At 36.8% G+C, this 22,211-nt stretch overlaps 2 protein-coding genes across 5 annotated transcripts; one reads left to right on the top strand and one right to left on the bottom strand.

The window, feature by feature from the left end:
- The first annotated feature begins 729 nt into the window (after positions 1 to 729).
- LOC148283698 (uncharacterized) lies at positions 730 to 3,686 on the top strand. Its single transcript, XM_088243420.1, has 3 exons — positions 730 to 1,075; positions 2,081 to 2,304; positions 3,545 to 3,686. The coding sequence occupies exons 1-3, from the start codon at positions 901 to 903 to the stop codon at positions 3,563 to 3,565; spliced, it is 420 nt and encodes a 139-aa protein (XP_088099546.1). The 5' UTR covers positions 730 to 900; the 3' UTR covers positions 3,566 to 3,686.
- Positions 3,687 to 5,221: 1,535 nt separating this feature from the next.
- Positions 5,222 to 17,241, bottom strand: LOC148283697 (uncharacterized). Of its 4 annotated transcripts, XR_015825537.1 has the most exons (4): positions 13,578 to 13,735; positions 8,960 to 10,828; positions 8,615 to 8,776; positions 6,382 to 7,873 (listed from the first exon to the last, which is right to left on the bottom strand). XR_015825537.1 is itself a non-coding variant. In XM_088243450.1 (2 exons), exons 1-2 carry the CDS (start codon positions 16,607 to 16,609, stop codon positions 9,732 to 9,734), a joined length of 1,101 nt encoding a protein of 366 aa, XP_088099576.1. In that variant the 5' UTR covers positions 16,610 to 17,241; the 3' UTR covers positions 5,222 to 9,731. The 4 variants fall into 4 exon arrangements, 2 of the variants coding, with proteins under 2 accessions (XP_088099576.1, XP_088099577.1); XR_015825536.1 differs by having other exon boundaries at positions 8,615 to 10,828; XM_088243450.1 differs by lacking the exon at positions 13,578 to 13,735 and adding an exon at positions 16,606 to 17,241 and having other exon boundaries at positions 5,222 to 10,828.
- Positions 17,242 to 22,211: the final 4,970 nt, after the last annotated feature.

Raw genomic sequence — 22,211 nt, 5'->3', positions numbered from 1 at the left:
TGCCTCTTTTGTTTGCTCATGGTCTCCATTTAATTATGTCGTTTTGCCTCGCCTTTTGCTGCACGATCCATGATTAGTTCTTTTAATCTCTGGATTATCTTTGACTCTTCATTTTTTATTCAGACTTTTACAGATGGAGCATTTGTTTTTTAATGAATCGTTGAGTGCTTGAGTGGTGAGAGTCCCTGTTCGTATGTCGTCAGTGGCTATAGACACGTTTCAAATACTTGACTTTTAAATTATATTGACTTGTTTATTTTTAAAAATAATTTACTGCAGGTTGCCGAAAGCAACATATTGATTAATATGTTGCTTTCGGCAACCTACGTCTTGCAAACCTAATATTGTTTTTACAAGATAATTAACCTATTGCATTTGAAAGTTGGAGTAGGAGCCTTATCTACCATTATACGTTATTACGATACACTTTTGTGACTTAGGACATTATCAATACAAACTATTCGAAAATGACTACCCCAATTCTGGTGATATATGTTTGTACTTGTACGACTTTTTTCTTGATGTCTTATAAAAGGTTAAAATACACATATTTTTAATAACCCGAAAACGAGACTTATCGCGCCCTATGGAACAAACGACATGTATTACAATTCGCCCACGGGAGCGTTTGGAATACCAGCCCATAAATAGGCACAAAAATGAATTTTTTCCACTCTTATTTCACTGCAATTATATAAGTGCCTACCTTAGTAATTGTGTTTTGTCTATGGCATATTTTTGTCTATCGACTGGAAAATTTGACTTAAATTTTGGTGGCAAACGCAAACGTCAAATTTCGACCGGTTCACTGTGGCGTTTTACAAAAAAATATACGATAATAACACAGAATACAGCATCAAAAGATAATAGCACATGGTCACTAAATGAATCATTCTTAACATGTCTATCGTTATTGAAAACAATCTGGCTCAAAACGATTCGAATGATCTGGAAACAATTCACTATTTGCCGTGTAAGATTGAAGGCAGTACTGAAGCTCATAGGACTTTAGTGTTCGAAGATGCCAATGTCAAACAGTATTTTACGCAGTATATTAAACAACAGAGTGACGGGAGTAAGTAAACCGTTAAGAACTAGATATACCCTCAATTGATATCTTTAAAAAAGCATCTTATTAACAAACATTAAAAAAATCATTGTGCTAATAATACGATACATAATTGTTATATATATATTTTTTAATTAGTTCATTAATTTATATATACGCCACGGGCGGCTCCTGACCGAAAACATTGGCAGTGCATTTCTTTACATTTTGTCAACTTGTATATTATTCAGTTCAATAATATTATAATAATATGACAGGTGATAAACGAGCAATATTATGACAGATGACAGCCCGCGCATAGGAACCAGGAAGTTAGATTCGCCCAACATTATACGCTCGTTATAGGATACTAAATCAAGTAAATTCGTACTAACATTATGTCATTACGCATGTTCAAAGTGACATTGCAAACGCACTTTCAACTTCAAATATGCCCGGAGTATGGATATTATCTTCTCTCTCTAACGCACGATTCACCGGTATGAAGAATTGTCTATCTCACTCAAATGACGATCTTAGGAGAAATTACATATTTCATACAAAGTCAGGGTAAAGAATTGTGCAAAACAGAACATGCACAGGGACGATTGCGCATGCGTCGACAAGATGTGAAAATCGTCCGCTGGAGTCGATCTCGCTAGATCTTTTGGCGCTAGTATTGAATATTATGATGTTTACGAGTGTAATATTGCAATGAATCCCTGTTTTTTTGTTGCTACCTATAACATATTTTTACTTGGCAGTGCACTGCACTTTATTTATTTATTTATTTATTCACACTCTTTATCAAAATACAATTCCATGTTCACTTTGCCCAGCTAACAAGGGTACATACCCCGTTCCAAGCTAGGCAATTACATTTTAATATATTATAAAAGTTAACAAATTTATATAGAGCACAGACAAACAAAATAAAAACTTATTCGGATACACATTTTGATTCATATACATACAGACGACGATATTGCCTCTTTGAAGATAACTATAGCATCAGGATCGGTTCGGTTCCAGCTTGCACCGCATCCCTTCGCGGGCGGCCATTGGTTGGCTCGGAAGTGTCTGATGTCTACGTCTCCGTCGTGACGGAATCCCGCCAGCCGCTGGACATGGGAACGGATCGCAAGCTGCGCGTCAAGCATGTGGCCAACACGTTCACGGCGTGGAACTGGGACATGCTGCCGACCAAGAATGCGCCCCTCCAGTCGGCCCTTCAATGGCTCGCCATTGCGGATGCGGTAATATTATTTTTATTTCTTCCTTTTCGATCCGTTAACCTATCCCTTACTGTCCTAAAAACTTCCGCGCGTTACGGTGCTGTGCAGTCACTACACATGCAAGAAATGAGAGATTTTAAATCGTAAAAGTGTAATATTCATCGGCTCGGCAATTGCTTCAATTATTTATAGTTGAAGTCAAAAGTGATGATATTTTTAATCTAATTGCTAAAAACATGAAAAACAACATCAATTAATGCTCTCAGTGCGCGCAAAAGAACCGCTCCCAACGAGAGCCGGGCATCTACTAAAGCATACTAACGCAGCTAACGGGCGTCAGGGAGAAGTACAAGAAACTTTGCTGTTCGCGTATGTGACGCATAGAAATTGTCTCTCTTGCTCCCAAAAATACCCGTATTATCGAGAGTGAGACGTAAAGAACACTGCACACGCAGACCTTGCTTCCTCTGCATTCATACATCTTCTCATGCACGCACGCCGATTATTCTTACTTTTGACATGTCCATCTTCAAGTATTTGATGGACTTGATCGTGCCATGTCTTTCTCGGTCTTCCTCGTTTTCTGCATTCATCAACATTCACATCGTAGATCCTTTTAGCCGTTTTTTCGCTGTCCATTTGCTCCACATGTCCAAACCAACGCAGCACCCATTTCTTGATTCTGTCGATAATGCATGTCTCAGCCTTACACACTTCACGGATCTCGACATTTGTGCACCTATCATACATCCTTTTACCACACATTGCCTGAGGGATCGCATTTCGACAGCATTCAACCTACTTTCATCATCATTTTTCCAATTCCATATTTCACTCCCATACATTAGAGCTGGCACTAGAACTCCGTTGTGAACTGCTAGTTTAGCCTCCTGCGATAAACATTTGTTAGCTAAAGTAGATTTCAGCGCACCGTTCACCCTGTTCCCGGCACTCACCCTCCTTTCCATCCCTAGTAAACACACTTCCTAGGTACACAAATTCTTCTACCTGATTCAGAATATCTTTACACTTTTACCATTTGAAATCTCTCATTTTCTGCATGTGTAGTGACTACACAGCACCGTAACCCGCGGAAGTTTTTAGGCCAGTAAGGGAAAGGTTAGAAATAATTAATGAAAACCCATCCATACTGATTTTGAAAGTACAATTAATTTTACTAACTCCATTTCACATATTTTTATGGGTATTTGTAGTATGTGATATTTCTCTATTGAATAAGCAAATAATCTTAAACTTTCAGCTCCACGCACCGATTGTGTGAACATCGAAGAGATGGGGGTTTCATTTGAGAAAGGAATGAGCAAAGGCTGCTCTATGTGGATTTTGACGTACTCAAAATATTGTATAAGAAGTTTTTGCAGTAAATTTTTATGAAGTAAAAATACTTTGTTTCATTGTTGGTAACATTTACAAAATTTAATCATTTTCCAAATTAAAATTTAATTCAATCAGAGACCATATCCAATCAATTTGATTACTCATAGAAAAGTCGACTGAACACTGCCGTCATAAGAAAGATGGACGCATCTAACATTTTTTCGAAAATGAGTTAAATACATATTTGGAATCAGGAAAAAAATATGCATCTACTTAAAATACATCTATCTTCCTAAAATAACCACAACCCTATTATTTTCGCTAATAAATGAGACTTAACTGCAAAAAGTCTCGAAGATTACAAAATATAAAAGGCTGTTCTGACCATAGAATTAAGAATAGTCCAGAAGGAGCGTAGAATCATATTTGAATACATCGGACTGTGTCCGAAAATCCCCCCACTATGCCGTGACCAGGTGGATTCATCGACATGTTTCGAGTTGGTCCAAATTTTTGTAGACAAGGATTGGATTCAACCCCCTGTTGGAGCTGTTAATAACAACCCAAAAAACTCTTTTTTTTCGCTACAAAATGAATGACCAGAATCTGATACGAACATCGAATGTTAAGGATCTGGGCGTTAGATTTGTGAGCACCCTGACATTTCATGAACACATAGAGACAATCAGTGCTAATGCATTAAAGATGTTAGGATTTGTTCTGCGTACTGCCAGGGTTTTCGAAAATACCCGCGTACTGAGAACTCTTTACAACTCCTCGGTGCGAAGTAGACTCGAGAGTGGCTCGATGATTTGGGAGCCACATGAACTGAAATACTCTCTGATAGAGAAAATCCAAAAGAAGTTTCTGAGATATATCTACATGAGTGCGGGTATTATCCTCGGCTCTACCCGACCAAGTTTCTCCAGGGTATGCTTGGCTACAGCAGTTTAGAGAGTAGAAGGAATGTGTATTTGACTACACATTTTTATCGATTGTTGCGCGGTATGATCGATAATTCTGAAATTATGATGAGCATTGGTTTGTATGTTCCTGATAATTACCTAAGATAGCATCAGCATAGATTGTTTCTTATTCCGATATGCAGGACCACCCTGCCGTTGGAAGGGCTACCGCTATGCTGAACAACATCGCTCTGGATATTGATCTGTTCCATGTATCCGAAGGGGTTTTCCGGAGCAGGATTCTCCTACTACTTTGACATGAGTCTCTTTCGTGTATTTTTTCTTTTTTATAATATGTACGTATTGAATATATGTTTGTAATGTATATGTAATATTTAAAATAAATTAATTGAATTGAACATATTACAACAGAAATGAAAAACATTTTACAGAACGGAATATAGAAGTCTAGGGCTTATGACCTGTCATTGGCTGGTTTAAGTGGCGTCTTTACACACACTGCGTAATATTCACCATTCTGCATTTGAAAAATTTGTATTTCTTCGACTCTTCCATCTGTCGATGTTTGTGAAGTTAAAGAGCTGAAACCTTTATTGTTGCGGGTCAGATTCGATAAAGGTTTCAGCTCTTATACTTACTTTATTTTACGAGAACTAAATTCAAATAAAAAAATATTGTACAGGGAAAAACAGAAATAATTTATTTTCAATATAATTTACAATATAAAATCAATGATGCAAAGGCTAAGCGAATGATGCGCCGCTTTACTGCCGTCATAGACAAAAAGGCCGTTATTTGCAAAAGCCATATTTTGAGATATGACACTTTTTAATATTTGTCAAGTTTATGCAAATTAAAAAAACTGTAATTAACCACATACCGTGTGTTGGATTCTCCGAGTAATAATGCGTAACCTAGAGAGAAGCCCTTACCACTATGTTTCATAGAACGCAAGCGATGTTGGTTAGCAACCAATTGGAGGCAATTTTCTTTTATTTGACAAAATTAACATATCCGTTCGATCGGATTCTTTTGTAGCTGTGCTTGGCTTTGTTTGTAAATAACTTGGATATTTCTGTTATAATAAATAAAAATCCACTGTGGTGAATTGCAGTATGTTCGTTTGCAGCAGTAGGAGCGTCAAAGCTGTTAAAGGAGTCAGTTTTCACAGGCAATTGATTCCCAATATTTTCCCATGATTTACATTGATTTTTGGCATTTATTGTCCCGACACGTGTATTATGTTGCTTAAAAACTTTCCTTATATCAACATATTTACTTCAGATATTATTTTTTCTCAATTTAGGGGATAAATTTGTGAATTAAAGTTGATTGAAAGACAGTTGATTATGCGCAATATGTCGGGGCCGCACTAGGCATGCATATAAAGTTTGAGCCTTTATCCAGTAAAGGTTAATTCAAATTTTACTCGAAAATAGCAACGTTAACCTTGAAATCGCATCTAAAATGACGTGTCCAAATTTCAGGCCACTACGACTCGCCGTTTCGGAGATGTGATTTATGTCTCAATAAATATAACATAAATATATTTTGAATAAAATAAATAAAAAAATATTTTTCAAAAAATATTATGTAATGTGTTTTTTTATTTGATTTAAAAACAGCCTTTTAAAATTATTTTATGTGTAAATAAATAAAATGGAATTTTGAATTTACATAAATTTTTTTTTTCCTAAATGTTGGGAAATTTCATTTATACGGTATCACTTTTTTTTCTATGGCATCACTAAAAACAACTGTCATATAGATCGCGGCAAAATTGTTTCCACTTATATGACAACTTTTTAAACCATCTTTTTTTATAACTGAAATATTTCTATTATGTTTTAAACATCGCAATTTAATGATATTCAAACTTCATTGTTTCTAAACGTTGGTCAACTGCGTATCATGATTTGCACATGAAGTCAATACGACGTTTTTGTTCAAATGAAAACTCAGACTAACCCTAAAGGAAGACACTCAAACAAAAAGGTCAATTACACTGCACCTGCTATGAATTTAGGTTAAGACAATAATTTATCCTTTATTAGTTGTTTCCTGTTTTTATTCTTCATTCGCGTGGCGCACGCGGTGGCGCGCGGGCCGCGGCATCATTATTGCGACATAATTTTGGCTTTTTTGACACATCAAATGAATTCCGAAAATTTTTAAGCGTAAAACCGGGGTGATAAAATTAAAAAAAAAAAAACGTTAATTGGGGGAATATTTGTATGAGAATGTAGGAAGAAAAATGAGTTCTGAACATTTCTGTATAAAAAGCGGGAAAACGTAAAATTGAGGAATGTAAAGACGAGGTTTTACTGTACTTGAACAACAACAACAACAAACCATCACGCCGTTTCCCCGTAAGGGCAGGCAGAAAGGATAGAGAACGCCACATCACTCTATCTTTGCATACAGATCTCGCTTCTTCTACATTCATACATTTTCTCATGCACGCGCGCCGATTATTCCGACTTTTGACATGTCCATCTTCAAGTAATTGTTGGATTTGGTCGTGCCATGTCTTTCTCGGTCTACCTCTATTTCTGCATCCATCAACATTCGCATTGTAAATATTCTTAGCCGTTCTTTCGCTGTCCATTCGTTCTACGTGTCCAAACCAGCGCAGAGCTCCTTTCTTGATTTTGTCGATAATGCTTGTCTCAGCCTTACATAAGGTACGGATCTCAACATTTGTGCATCTATCGTACATATAGTTTTACCACACATTCGCCCGAAAGATCGCATTTCGGCGGCATTCAGCCTACTTTCATCGCTGTATTTCCAAGTCCATACTTTGCTCCCATACATCAGGGTCGGGACCAGGACTGTACTTGAAGATGGACAAAATTCGGAATGATCGGCGTGCGTGTATGAGAAGATGTATGAATGTAGAGGAGGCGAGGTCTGTATGCAAAGGCAGAGTGATATGACGTTCTATCCTCTCTGCCTACTTGTACGGAGAAACCATGATGGTTTGTTTTTTGTTTTTGATTCTCCTGAAAATTCAATTTACGGCACATCAGTGGCTTAGCCTTCTTATTTTGTGTTATCAAAGATGTATTTCACTCCAATATTTCATAGTCTCCGGACTGGTGTCCAAAGCGTAAGTCTGATCATTTTGCCTTCGTGTACACGGGATATTTTCATTTAAATGCATTATATTTTATGAGTGTTGTAAATTTTTTGATGTCAAATTGAGAAGCGAATTAAATTTGTTGCATCAGAGACGGAAAATATCTTTGACGAGGATGCTGGAGTCTAGGCATCTACACGGCTAGTGACCGGTCATTGACTGGTCCACGTGGCCACTTAACACACTGTAACATTCACCGTTTGCCTATTTTTAAACATCGACATTTTCGAAGCCGAACGGCGTTCAAAAGCAAAATTTGAACACCGTTCGATGGCCGATTTGAGCATTAATATTTTACTAAAAATGTACCGTAGAAATTGAAAACTTTGTTCTTAAAAACAAAATGTATTTTAAAACGGTTTCCTTACTTTTTATCAGATTACAGCCTTAATAAGCATTCTGATGATGGCAAATTACCAGATAAATTTATTAAGAGTGTTTTCAGGAAGATGTCTACCAAAGAAAAAAAAATCAATGGCAATATTTATTTTCCATAGTGGCAATATTTCTTCCGAAGTGTCGCCATTGTACCTTACGATGTTTGCGCTGTAAGTATCTTAAATGTTCAAATCTCAACTGCCAGATGGTGCTGTTTTATCTGTCCAGCTTTACTTTGCGTTCAATGCCAAATTCAAATTGACTCGGTTTTTTTTCAAATTTAAAATAGGCTTCTGGGAAAAGAGTGATTTAAATAAATTGCAATCAAAACAAAAAGTACTCGCTTCAACTGACTTTTGTCACGTAGATATTTGCACCGTGGGATACGGGTGACCCCAGTAGCTATCGATATCTTGACCTCAAAACTCAAAGATACAGACATAATACAACAGAACTGAAGAACATTTTAGAGAAGGGAATAAGAAGTCTAGGCATCCACAGGGCTTATGACCCGTAATTGGCTGGTTTAAGTGGCCACTTAACACACTGTGTAACATTCACCATTCTGCCCATATTTGAACATCTATATTCCTTCAATTCTTCCATCTGTTGATGTTTGTGAAGTTAAAGAGCTGAAACCTTTATTGTTGCGGGTGAGATTCATACGCTTGAATTTATTTACCTACATACTATTGTCCTTAAAATATAGCTTGATTAGAATGACATTTGTCAGAAAAGTGACAACATAACTTTGTAGTAACGTCTAAGGAGTTATTTATATTGACACACGAAAAATCATTTGTATCTGGCGTGTTAATTTATGTTTTTAGTACAATGCTTGACACATAAATCAACATTAATAAATAAAATCAGCTTTAAAACTAAAATAAACCTAATTATTAACGACGTTCTTACAAGGTTACATCATTTTGCCAAAATGACGGGACAAATTGATCAATGTAAATTAATCGAATAAAAAAATAATTCATTTGATGTTGTTCATGAAAAAGGTATAAATGTCTTATTTTTGGTGAATAATTGTCTTAAACACACTATAATAGGCTTGTTTTTGCGTTTTTATATCAATTTTCTGAAACGGAGTTACACGATTGCATGAAAAAGCTGATAAAATCGATTTGATCAGTGATCAGTAATTTCCCATCACTAATGACATTAGTTTGACAGCTGTCATTCTAATCAAGCTATATTTTAAGGACTATAGGCAACGCCTGAAAATATTTTTCAATTTATATACTTCTTCTTGGACCAGGTGGATTTATCAACAATGTTTGAACAAGGACTGGATTCAACCTTAACCAGCCAATGACGGGTCATAAGCCCTGTGGATGCCTAGACTTCTCATTCCCTTCTCTAAAATGTTTTTCATCTCTTGTAATATATTGATATTAACAGCTCCCCAGGGGGTTGAATCCAGTCCTCGTCTACAAAAATTTGGACAAACTCAAAACATTATCAAAGATACAGGGTCGATAGTGTATCTTCGTAATCGCTCGATCGAAACCATCGATGGGAAGGTGTGGCTGACGTATCTTCCGATAGTGATCAGCTCTTCGACAACTACTTCAACATAATGCATTCAAACTAATATGTCCGGTATGACTAATGATCAACGCACGCCACGATCGGTGCCCCAACGGTATTTGTTAAAATATTCGCGACGATATCTTTTCGCTGTGTTTCTTCATCTTGTGCTTCTCGAGGGTCTTCTCAACCTTGGACGCGAAGCTGCAGTACTGGCATTTATACTGCTTGTCTTCGTGCCTGCGGCCGTGCGACTTGAGCTCGCTGGCCGTCCGGCAGGAGTAGCCGCACAGCTCGCAGGAGAACTGCTTCGACATGTGCCGGAGCTTGTGGTAGCGCAGGGCGGCGGGGAACTTGCACCGATAGGCGCACAGGTCGCACGCGAGCGGCAGCTCGTCCGAGTGCTTCAGCATGTGCGACTTGAGCGACATGGCGGTCTTGCATATGAAGTGGCACTGCTCGCAGGAGTGCGTGATGTTCAGGTGCGTCGCCTTGTGGTAGTTGAGCGCCGAGAGGAACTTGCAGCGGTAGTTGCACTCGTCGCACGCGTACGGCATCTCGTTCAGGTGGTTGCGCCGGTGCGACTTGAGCTGCGCCGTCGTCTTGGACGAGTAGTCACAGAACTCGCACGAGTACGCGACCGTGGCGTCGTGCGACAGCTTGTGGTGGCGGAAGGCGCCGGAATACTTGCACGTGTAGCTGCAGAGCTCGCAGCGGAAGAGGCCGCTCTTCGCGCTGCGCTTTTTCCGCAGCTTCGGGTGTATCCTTCTGTGTAGAACCATTTCTGTTTTGTTCGTCGTCGCGAAGTTGCAAAAACTGCACAGCGAGATTCTCTGCTGCAGCTTGCCGTTTTCGCTGGACTCCGACTTGTCGCTGTTGCACTCCTGCGCCTGCTGCATCCTGATGAGGTTTTCTCTGACTATGTTGGATAGGAACGTGCTGACCGTGTCCAGGGCCACTTCGTGAGTGTGCGGCTCGGCGGGCTCGACTTTAAGTACGGTTTCATTTTCCACTTGGAATAAGTCGCTTTGACCGACGCCCGCCTCTTCCGGGTCATCTTTGAACCGTATTTTCTTTTTGGTTTTTGCTGGTTTCGGTACCGGAACAGATTCTTCGCTGTCCGGAAAGAATTCCGTGTCCGAAGCTTCGGTTGGCTCATCTTCTGGCAAGTCGGTTTCTGGTTCTATTTTTATTGTTATTTCCTCCATGATGTAATAATCTGTAAACAAATAACACAATATTGTGTAAAAATATTTAAATTAATTGAAACAGGGAAAATTTATTTGAGAAGGAATATGGAAGTCTAGGCATTTACAGGGCTTATAACCTGTCATTGGCTGGATCAATTCTTCAAAATTTAGTTTTCTGTAAAAGCAGAATATGCACATATTACTTTTCAGGAGACAGTTTTTGTGTCTCGAACATTTTTTTCACCTTTTTGTATTTATTTATTTATTTACTTAAGTTAGTTAATATTACATTGTATATTAACTAATATATTTACAATTATAACAAATACTTATTAAATATTTCTTACATAACTACATTATTACAATAAACATAACTTTTTTTTTAAAATCCGTAAGTTTCTTTCATTCTTCATGTGTAAGATACTCCATACTATTTGGCAAATGAAAACAATTTTCTAATTTTTTATACTTCTTCATTTACCAGGTAGTTGATTCAACAATGTTTTGAGTGTGTCCAAATGCTTGCAGACTGGCTGAATTTTCTCCCTAGGGAGTTGTTCATATTTAAATTTATTGCAACAGAGAGGGAAAACATTTTTCAGAAGAGAATATGGAAGTCTAGGCATCCACATTTCCTCAACTCTTCCATCTGTTGTCTTTTGTGAAGTAAAAGAGCTGAAACCTTTATCACGCGGGTGAGATTCATCCGGCTGAACCAAATCACCTACTAGGCAACGCCTGAAAACAATTTTCCAAGTTTTATACTTCTTCTTTTACAGGGTAGTCAATTCAACAATGTTTAATTTAAATATAAATAACCTTCTAGGTCCAGCCAGTCTGCAAGCATTTGGACATACTCAAACATTGTTTTATTAAAATGTTCGTAAAATAATTGCTCACGTTTGTAGTCAATTGGAGTACAATTCAAGGAAATGTGGATGTTAAAACATAGGCAGAATGGTGAATGTTACACAGTGTGTAAAGTGGCCACTTAAATCAGCCATTGTAGGGTTATAAGCCCTGTAAATGCCTAGACTCCCATATTCCCTTCTCAAAAATGTTTTATTTTTTATTTATTTAACTTTTTGTTGTTTTGTGTTATTTGTACATTGGAGGGCTTATTGCCAAATGGCAATTTCTTCCAACCAACCAATAAAATAAAAGTTGAATTTTTGTAATTCAAGTTACAGAACATATTCAATAGAAAATAAAGATTAAAAAGCTAAAGATATACAAAAATAGAAATAAACGTATTTGTTTATAAATTACCTTACATCAAAACTATTACTCAATGGGAAAAGGGAAAAAGAGGAAAAAGGAAAGGAAGAGAGATTAAGGAAGAAAAAGGAGATGTTTCTTCAGACGTGATTTAAACAGAGATAATGTAGTGACATTTTTGATGGTAGATGGGAGATGATTCCACAGTCAGTGTTTTCAATAAATTTAAATATGAACTACTCCCCAGGGAGAAAATCCAGCCAGTCTGCGAGCATTTGGACATACTTAAAACATTGTTTAAATAAATTATACTTTGGCTTTCCGAAAGCAGCCCCAACTTAGTCCTACTTTTCTTGGCAACTCCGCTGTCTCCGCTGATATTAACCACTTCGATTTAATTATTATTTTTACTTACTAACTTTCGCTAAATAGATTTAAGCATATCAGCTGTAGGCTGCTCGGTTAATCTGAACAAAATTTCTGCTCAGTTTTTCAGGCTGAACTACTCGCTATATGAGAAGCTCTCGAATGGTTATTAAAAAACCGCCAGAGAGGTGGGTTATTGCAAAAATATTATTAGATTGTCGCTCGGTCGATAAATCCATTAATTGTAGATATTCCGAGTAAAATTAAGCATCTAAAAATCAGAGGGATGATCATTCAAATATGCTGGGTACGAGGACATGCTGGTATCGTAGGAAATGAGAGAGCGGATGAACGATCAAGAGCCGCAAGTTGTAAAAAAACGGCACCTTTTTTCTCAGAATTTCCCCTTAACTTTGCGAAACGTCAGGAGGATCATTACCGCGCTTCTTCTACAGGTAAAATCACTAAACCCGGCGCTGGCTGATGCAGCAAACTTCCGTCATCCACCGCCAAAGTACTTTCGAAACGACCCAATTTTTTACCGGACACCGAGCTACTAGAAGTTACCTATATAGGTTTAAATGAAGGAATGATGACTATTGTCCACGCGATGATATTTCTTCGCAGAGTATCGAACATCTGTTATTTCAGTGCCCATTTTTCAGTTTACAACGCCATAATCTTAAAACAGAATGCAGGAAAGATGGAATATCCTCAACAGATATCCACACTGTCGTTAAAAGTAGTTATCACGCGCCATTGTTCTTGGACTTTGCAACAATGGTGATTGGACTCATAAGGTAATAAACCAAAATCAGTGATCGAACATCCCATTTCCAAGAGAAACAAAAACGATTATTTCCGAGTACCTTAGCCTTGTACATGACACGTAAGGCTACTAAATACAGGGGTCCAAATATAAATATAAAGAAAGAAAAAAAATATGAATAAAATAATAAAACCGCATACTTAATTACGATTCTACTCTTTCGGATTTGTGTTATTTTCGATACAAACACCAAATATAATACAAACGACCAACGTAGCAGCATAATATACAGCGAAATGATAAAATCGACGCTTTTAAGAACATAAAACTAAAGGAAACTAATGTAAACAAAAAATTGACAGTCGAAGAACGAAATGGCGCCGATAACATCGCGTACCACTATAATTAATTGGTAATCTCCTTACATATTCACGTCACCAGCGCTGGAGTCCAGTTTTGCAACAATGTCAAAGGATTCAGCGTTGTAGATGCGAGTTTAAAGGCAAAATTGTAAGTTTAAAAATGACACCGCGGACATGAGAATTTTTCTGACATTACTTCTTACATTTTTACTGTCAGTGTCAAAAAATGTAGTCGAGTCGCAATTATTGCTATTTTCTTAGCGATTTCGTTAGCGTGCTAAATTTATTAGCGCTTGCGAAATGCTAAATAACACTACCACTACCATCACGCCATTTCCCCGTAGGGGTAGGCAGAGAGAATGGACCGCCACACACATCTATCCTGGCATACATTCCTAGCTTCTTCCACATTCATACATCTCGTCATACATGCCCTTCGGTTCTGTCTGCTTTTGACATGACCGTCTGGTCTTAAGATTTTGGTTTATCTGATCATGCCACGTCTTCCTCGGTCGTCCTCGGCTCATGTTGCCGTTCATTTTCACCATATATACTTGTTTTACCATTCTTTCGTCGTCCATTCGTTCTACGTGACCAAACCATCTCAGAGACCCTTTCTTAATCTTATCAATTATACTTGACTCAGATTTACACTCTCGCCTGATTTCATCATTCGTAACCCTGTCATACATTGATTTCTCAAACATTCGCCTAAGAGATCGCATTTCAACCGCGTTCACTCGGCTTTCATCCTTCCTCTGCCAGTTCTATACATAGGTGTTGGGACTAAAACTCCGTTGTGCACTGCCAGTTTAGCTTTGATTTTGCCGTGAACCTTTAAAATAATGGTGGGAATCGAACTTGGGACCTCAGGCATAGTTGGTTAACGCGCCAACTTCTACACTACGAGGCGCGAATATATCTCCACTCGATTTACCTTTTCATGATTTTTACCTAAGAGTAGTATTCTATTTCACTCACAGAACAGTATTCTTTATCCGCCTGGACACGGACTGATATCACAGAATGCTATATAATTCTGTCTTTACATACAGTATTTTACATTCACATATCTTCTCATGCACGCGCGCTGACGGTTGGATTTGGTCATGCCATGCCTTTCTCGGTCTTACTAATGATTAAGTTTTAGGTTTGCTTACAACAAAGAAAACCTGCAGGAATTGGTAACAAAGAACCATGGTACATGCGGTGTAGTGGTCAGCGCGTTTGCCAACCATGCAATTTAATAATGTAATGTATTTACTAAGATAGTTGTACAAATAACATTTGAACACCTAGTTAACAAAAAAATCTTGGCACCTTACCAAAGCTCAAAGCACCAAACTTCTGAGTTTTGAGAGTGTCCCTAAAAAGAATATTAGGTATAAGGTGGTTCGATTTTATAACTAACATTGAAGTCCGAGAACGGACGCACCAGCCTCCTATAACGAGCGTCTTGAGAATGCTGCGGTGGACCTGGCTCGGACACGTGCTGCACATGCCTCAGGAGAACCTAAAACCAAGTTGCCTCTTCTTTAAACTTGCAGGATCACGCCGTCCTGGAAGGCCGTCAATGATGATCTTCAGAATTTATTCGGTGGAATTAAGGGGCGCTGGATTGACATGGGAAGAAGCGAGAGTGCTGGCTGGCGATAGGGTCTCCTGGAGCCAACTGGTGATGTCCACATGCTCCACTTAGGAGCGGATGCGGAAAAGGAAAAGAAGAATAAACAGTATACAGGTCGTAGAAGTGACGTCCAGAGGAAAAATGTAGGTGCCTCATGTTGAGGGGTATTCGAATCGCCCCCATGTATATTCCGCGATATTGAAGAGTTTTCGAGTTATGATTTTTTAAATTGGTTTTTTAAAATTTGCTACAGGATCGGTTTATTTGATTTTTTTGTATCTTATTTTATTTTAATTGTGCTTTTACGCATTGCATAATCAGCTTGTGACGGATGATCAAAATACACTGCATTTGACGCACCACTTAGTGCTTGAAATGAAAATGATGATGATGATACTATCTGTTTATCTCTACGTGGAAAAAACGTGGTGATTTGTGTATTTGTATAAGTTTTTTAGCAGTTACTATTTCTGTTTCCAATGAATTATTTGCTAATGCTAATTATACAACCATTAGCAACATTGCAAGTACGTGGGATAATCGAATAACTTATAACCAGTTATTATAATATTTATTATAGCTCAAAGAAACTCATAAATGTAAAACTTATGCATCGCCATTTTTGCAATATGGGCGATTTGCAGAAAAGATTTAAACATCTATTTTGCATTAAAATTTACGGCAAACATCCAATTTTTACAGTCGTTCCTGACAAAGAGCGCCATGTTGCATATTTATTAATAAACAAATCTTCACGCCGTTTCCCCGTATGGTAGTATGTAGGAAGGATAGAACGCCACACCAAACCACAGATATATTGATAACAGAGACCTTGAAAATCTATGGAACATTTAAGGAAAAGAGTTCTTATAAAAATATATGACTTTGTAAAATACATATAAGCTCATTTCATTCTTTATTTTTAAACAATGCCCATCGAATTAAGAATAGTCTAGAAAGAGCGTAGCATCATATTTGAATACATCGGACTGTGTCCAAAAATGTCCCCACTATGCCCCACTTTCGCCGCGCGCATTCGTGATGTCGCCGCGTAATGTTGCACGATGAGAAAAAATATAGTCAAAACACAAGGTAAGGTTAAAAAAAAAGCAATCTGTTAATTTCTCTAAAATTTTTATTGTGCACGCGGAAACATTGATTGACACAACAGGTAGATAAGTAAGGGGTAAGTAAAATATAAAACAAATTTTATTTTACAAAAAACGGATATTTTTATATCATGTTAAATTATATTTTATGTTTTAAAGATAATGTCGGTCATTTGTCCACCACGGTGTTGTTTAGTCCGAGGTTCAATTTTCATTATTTCTCTTATTATATGAGCAAAGTAGGGTAAAATTTTTTACTACCCTGGCAAAACTTACGAAATTTCCATTTCGTTTCTTTGACAATCTGACAGATGGAAAAATAATTCAATTTTTAATTAATGTATTTGCTACTTACACATTAATTTGCTGATTACAAATGAAATGTGATCCCATCTTGTTTCTGTAAGATCCTAGCAGTATTTTTACACTTTAAAAGGACACAACACGGCATAGTTGAATTAAAATCAGGAGTTGCTTACCGAGCGACGTCTACAAAGAAACTAATGGGTCCAAATGTAAAACTACTTATATATGAGTAGTTTAGTCGCCTTCTGTTTGATGCTCGCATGCGGTTTTTGGACTTTGACCTAGGCTTTGTTATCAAATAACAAAAGAGTTTAAGTCTGTTGATGCATTAACATTATATTATACAAGACTCTAGTAAGAAGCCAGTTGGAATATGGGTCCTCAGTTTGGTCTCCTCATTATGCTACCCATGCAAACAGTGTGGAGAAGATCCAACTCATGTTTTTAAGATTTATGAATTTCAAATTAAACATTCTAATTGAAGAGCTTAACTTTAAATGTTTAATGTAGCAGTTAACACTTTATATCCCGGAGCCGTGTAAACACGTGATTATATAGCCACGCGTTGTGTTCCGGTCCTGTGCTTTCACGAGGTTTACCAGCTGTCCAAAAAAGTGCATTTAAAAAAAAATTTAAATCTTAAAGTAGGGCACACATATCATACATATTGTTATGTGTGTTCTAATAATAACATTGCAAATATATTTAATTTATAAATTGTTTATCACATATGTCTTGACCATTATTTTAAATTTTGATATGTTTTTTTCTTCATAAATATTTTTTTCCATTTCGTAATACTTTTTAATTGCTTTAAATAAAATGGAATTTTGTGACTTTGCCTTTTTCCTAAATGGAAGTCTAATTTTGTTCTTTTCTCTAGTATTGTGATCGTGTTCATGCTGGTTCCGATCAATTTTTTTCCAAAATTCTGTTTTTTTATTAGAGTTTATAATTTTATGAACAAATATCATTGTATTGTAAAATATTCTTTGTTTATATGTTAATAATTTCATTGACATCTAGTGACTTTTATCAGTACTTTTTCACTGCTGGTAAACTACGTGAAAACATGGGACCGGGACACAGCGCACGGTTATTAAAATCACGTGTTTACACGGCTTCGGGATACAAAGCACAAAAAAAGGCATGAGACCCTGTATATGTGAGAACATTGCAATGCGCAATGTGGCTCTCCATAAAGGCCAATGTTGGCAAAACTATCATACAAAAATGACTGATTTAATTGTTACAAATAAATATGAGAAGCTTCAATTGATTTAACCCAGTATTTTCATAATTTTGACACTTTAAAGAAACCCTTCACAAAGCATGAAATTTCACAAAAATGTGCCGGGCACAGAGTAATGTGTATTCGGCCCATACTCAAAGTGTTAAAATGAATATGTATTAGTGATAGAAGGGAAATTTCAGATTTAGTGCTGCTTTTCAAGTTATTCAATAATGTTCTTGACAGTCACGAACTTTGAAATTGTGTGAATTTTTATGTGAGACTGCGTTGGATGAGACAAAATACTTCTTTCGCTGTTGATTTGCATAGCGCAAACTATGCCAAATACTCACCTATTCCACGGCTCCACATGTTAGCGAACAAACATGGAAACTTTAAGATTTATTTCATTTATCTTTATAAAAATTAAAATCATTACTTTTTAATCACTTCTTTTCTAAATTATAAAAATGTACTAAGTGTTATACTTGTTTTATTGTTTATGCTATTAACATATTACAACAGAGATGAAGAACATTTAACTAACTAACTAACTAACCATAACCATTTCCCCAGAGGGGTAGGCAGAGAGGATAGAACGCCACACCACTCTGTCCTGGCACACTTCCTTTGCTTCCTTCACATTCATACATCTTCTCATGCACGCACGTCGATTATTCCGACTTTTCACATGACAACTTTCAAGAATTTGTTGTACTTGATCATGCCATGTCTTTCTCGGCCTTCCTCGACTTCTACAACCAGACACATTCGCATCATAAATCTTTTTAGCCGTTCTTTCATCATTCATTCGCTCCACATGACCGAACCATCGCAAAAGACCTTTCTTAATTTTGTCGATAATGCTTAACCCAGCCTTGCATTCTGCTCTAATTTTGACATTAGGGCACCTATCATACATTGTTTTTCCGCACATTCGCCTGAGGGATCGCATTTCAACAGCATTCAGTCTACTTTCGTCCCTTTTTTTCCAAATCCATGCTTCGCTTCCATACATTAGGGTTGGTACCAGAACTCCATTATGAACTGCTAATTTAGCCTCTTGCGATAGACACTTATTTGCTACGACAGACTTTAAGGCACCATTAACTCTGTTACCGGCACTAACCCTCTTTTCAATATCCTTGTCCATATTTCCATCTCTAGTAAACATACTACCCAGATATACAAATTCTTCGACCTGTTTCAAACTATCTCCATTTACTACAATCTTACATTCAGTCATAGTTACATAGAACATTTAAGAGAAGGTAATATAGAAGTCTAGGCATCTACAGGGCTTATGACCTGTGATACATCGCCTCTGTTACTTCAATACTTTTTACATTTGAAATCCTTTATTTATTGTTAATTTGCTGCATACCTATGTTATAATTTCTTATTTAATTTTTCTTTTATTTTCTGCTGATTCTATTTAATGTATCTATATTTTCTGTACTGTGTACAGGAGTTTTGTTTCATTATAATTGTTTTTCAATATTGTTTTATACTTTGTCAAAGGCGTAAGCTGTCAAATGAAATAAATAGGGTTGTCGATGGTTGGAATAAGCTGCCTCTCAATGGGTTCAAAAATGGACTAGATTTGTTTGGGAAAAGTAAAAGTGCGCCAACAGCTAACTTCAGTTAAAACAGATTTAAGCTGCTTATTTCATTTATCTTTCACGAGGTCCGATAAAATTAGGGTGAGTAACACATATTTATTATTTCCCTTTTTGGTTTCATTTAATTAGTTCCTACTCACGGTGCAAATTTTGCTAAAAGAAATCGAGTGGAGATTAGTTGACCTCGTGCTGTACTGATTCGTCTTTTCACCTGCCTATTGATAAATGAAATAATTAAAAAAATAATGTTTAATGAATCCACCCAATGCTCTTTCGTCGTTCTTGACAAAGTTCATCACGTCAGTAGTAGCAGAAGGCATACGTCGTTTGGAAAGGAATACGCATTTATTTATTTATATATACGCCCAATGGGCATTTTTAAGGACATATTTACACATAGAAAATTATTATTAAAAAAGTAGAAAGACTCAATGGTATATAGTAGACTCGGTGGGAGTGGAAGCGGGAGAGAGGTGTTTATAATTGAATTTGACTCGGCGATTGTTTGAAAGAAGACAACTTGTTATCGAAGAAATCAAGACTGGTATGTTTGTCGGCAGACCTGAGAATTCTGGGCACAGGGGAATGGAAACCATTGTTAGTTCTATGGTTATCGGTATGAAAGAGTCAGTTTTGTCTGAGGTTTCTAGTTGGGATATTTAATTTTATCGAGCTCAGTGGTTCAGGCGCATCAAAGAGTTGAGAATTTTAAATAGGACTAGAAGGTCGGATTTATTTCGACGGTCTCGAAGAGAAGATATATTTAAGCTAGTTTCCAACTCGTGATACATATATTGGTCTCCGGATAAGCCCAACCTCCAGCCTATCTTTCTCAAAAATCGATGTTGAACTGATTAAATATTTTTGATGTGAACATCATAATACGGAGACCAGATAACAGAGGAATCTCTAGGTGCGGGTGAACTAGGGAACAGAAGAGAGTTTTAAGATGCGTTCTTAATCGTTTTGTAAGGCGCTGTCTCTTTCTTGCGCCCGATTGCTGTCTCTCTCGCTGTCATGTTAAACGTTTTTAGGTTAGTTACCGGTGAAGCTACTTTAATGTATACAAATGTTAATTTTACCTCATACCATATTGATATAATATATTGAAGCTTATATAACTCTGTGTTAGTTTGTTTATGACATAAAAAATGCTGAAAGTGAGGTAAGTCTGCAAGTATAAAAATAACAATAAACAAAGTGGATTTATTTAACAATTTATTGATAAAATTTGCCTAAATTAAATAATATAACTAAATATTTAACATGAAAAACACAGAGCCAGTGCTTCAAATATTAATTTCATTAACATTAATTTGACTTCGTTCACAGGAACACATTTCTTACATTTTTTCTCGTGAACTGTGTCTTAGAGCACAGAACAACTTGGATAAAATCACATTTTAATAATTACTGTAGATTGGAATTGAATGAATGTGGAAGTTCTAACATGGGCAGAACGATGAAAGTGACTACTTTTAAACCAGCCAGTGAAAGTACATTCCTCCACATACCCAAAACTGTTTTAAAGACCGTGGGTCTTTGTATCGGTTTCACTCATACAATTAAGCGATGTTCTTTTTGTCAAACGAGTTACTCTTTTAAAATTCGAAATTTCATTTATGGCTATTTTAATTTAATTTAACTTTAGTACTTTCAGTACCCCTTTCACTGTGAGTTTGGCCAATAATATGGAGATCCTTTGTCGGATATTGTCCTTCACTAATGGTGGCAAAAACTGCATTTCAACAATGTTTTGAGTATGTCCAAATGTTTGCAGACAGGCTGGATTTCCTCCCTAGGGAGTTGTTAAGATCTAAATTTGTTGCAACAGAGAGGGAAAACATTTTCGAGAAGAGAATATGTCTAAGCCATTCACATGGCTGGTTCAAGTGGCCACTTTACACGCTGTGTAACATTCACCGTTACGCCCATGTTTACACATCCACATTCCCTCAACTCTTCCATCCGTTGACTTTTGTGAAGTAACAGAGCCGGAATCTTTATCATGTGGGTGAGATTTTTCCGGTTTCACGGTGTGTAAAGTGGCCACTTAAACCAGCCAATGACAGGTCATAAGCCCTGTAAATGCCTAGACTTCCATAAACCCTTGTTAAAAATGTTTTCCCTCTCTGTTGCAACAAATTAAAAGCGTGTATTTACTTGTATCGCAATAGCCCACGTCCATCGTAGTAATTTTATAAATGTAATAAGATCAGTAGATCAATCATAAATAACTATCGATGCGCTTAAAAACATGCTAAGCATTTGAGCGATTACAATGAACAATAATGAACATGCTCAAGTTATAGCAGTCAGAAGTCAACGCGTGTGTAATCTCTAAGTCAATGCTCGTGTCGGTTTGTTTTTTGTTTTCCTCATAAGTAAATACAGTTCACTGGCGAAAAATTGGCATTTGCTATAAGAAATAATACAAAATATTGCATTTGGAAAATATTAAGGAGTATCTAATACAAAAAAAGTGAAAATTAAATTACAATTACTATGGCGACTGCTTTTCTTGACATTTGGCTTGCCAACCGCCGGCTAAATGCAATAAATAGCGTGATAAATAATAAATAAATAAATAAAAATAGCAGTTTTGGAATACAACATATTTACACTGGCGAAATTCAAATATGTGATTACGCAGCAGGATTATACGTCGCGAAATGTAAACATTTTGACATTTAATATTAGGATGTCGCATTTTTATGGCGAATATGATAAACAACCATCGTGAGGAATTGTTATCACGTCGATAGTTATTTGTGATTGAGATGCAGATCGGATTTTTATGTT

This window comes from Micrasema longulum, unplaced genomic scaffold, assembly GCF_059751315.1.
Source record: "Micrasema longulum isolate JH-2025_06_02 unplaced genomic scaffold, ASM5975131v1 h1tg000211l, whole genome shotgun sequence".
NCBI classification, from domain to species: Eukaryota; Metazoa; Arthropoda; class Insecta; order Trichoptera; family Brachycentridae; genus Micrasema; species Micrasema longulum.
Note: the sequence above shows the minus strand (reverse complement) of the source record. Positions and strands in the feature narration are given on the sequence as shown.

Excerpts from the sequence above, each read along its gene's own strand:
- LOC148283698 (XM_088243420.1), top strand. The coding sequence starts at position 901 with ATGTCTATCGTTATTGAAAACAATCTGGCTCAAAACGATTCGAATGAT. Across the intron at positions 1,076-2,080 it reads TAAACAACAGAGTGACGGGA|CTTGCACCGCATCCCTTCGC; the intron begins GTAAGTAAACCG and ends GTTCGGTTCCAG. Across the intron at positions 2,305-3,544 it reads GGCTCGCCATTGCGGATGCG|CTCCACGCACCGATTGTGTG; the intron begins GTAATATTATTT and ends TTAAACTTTCAG.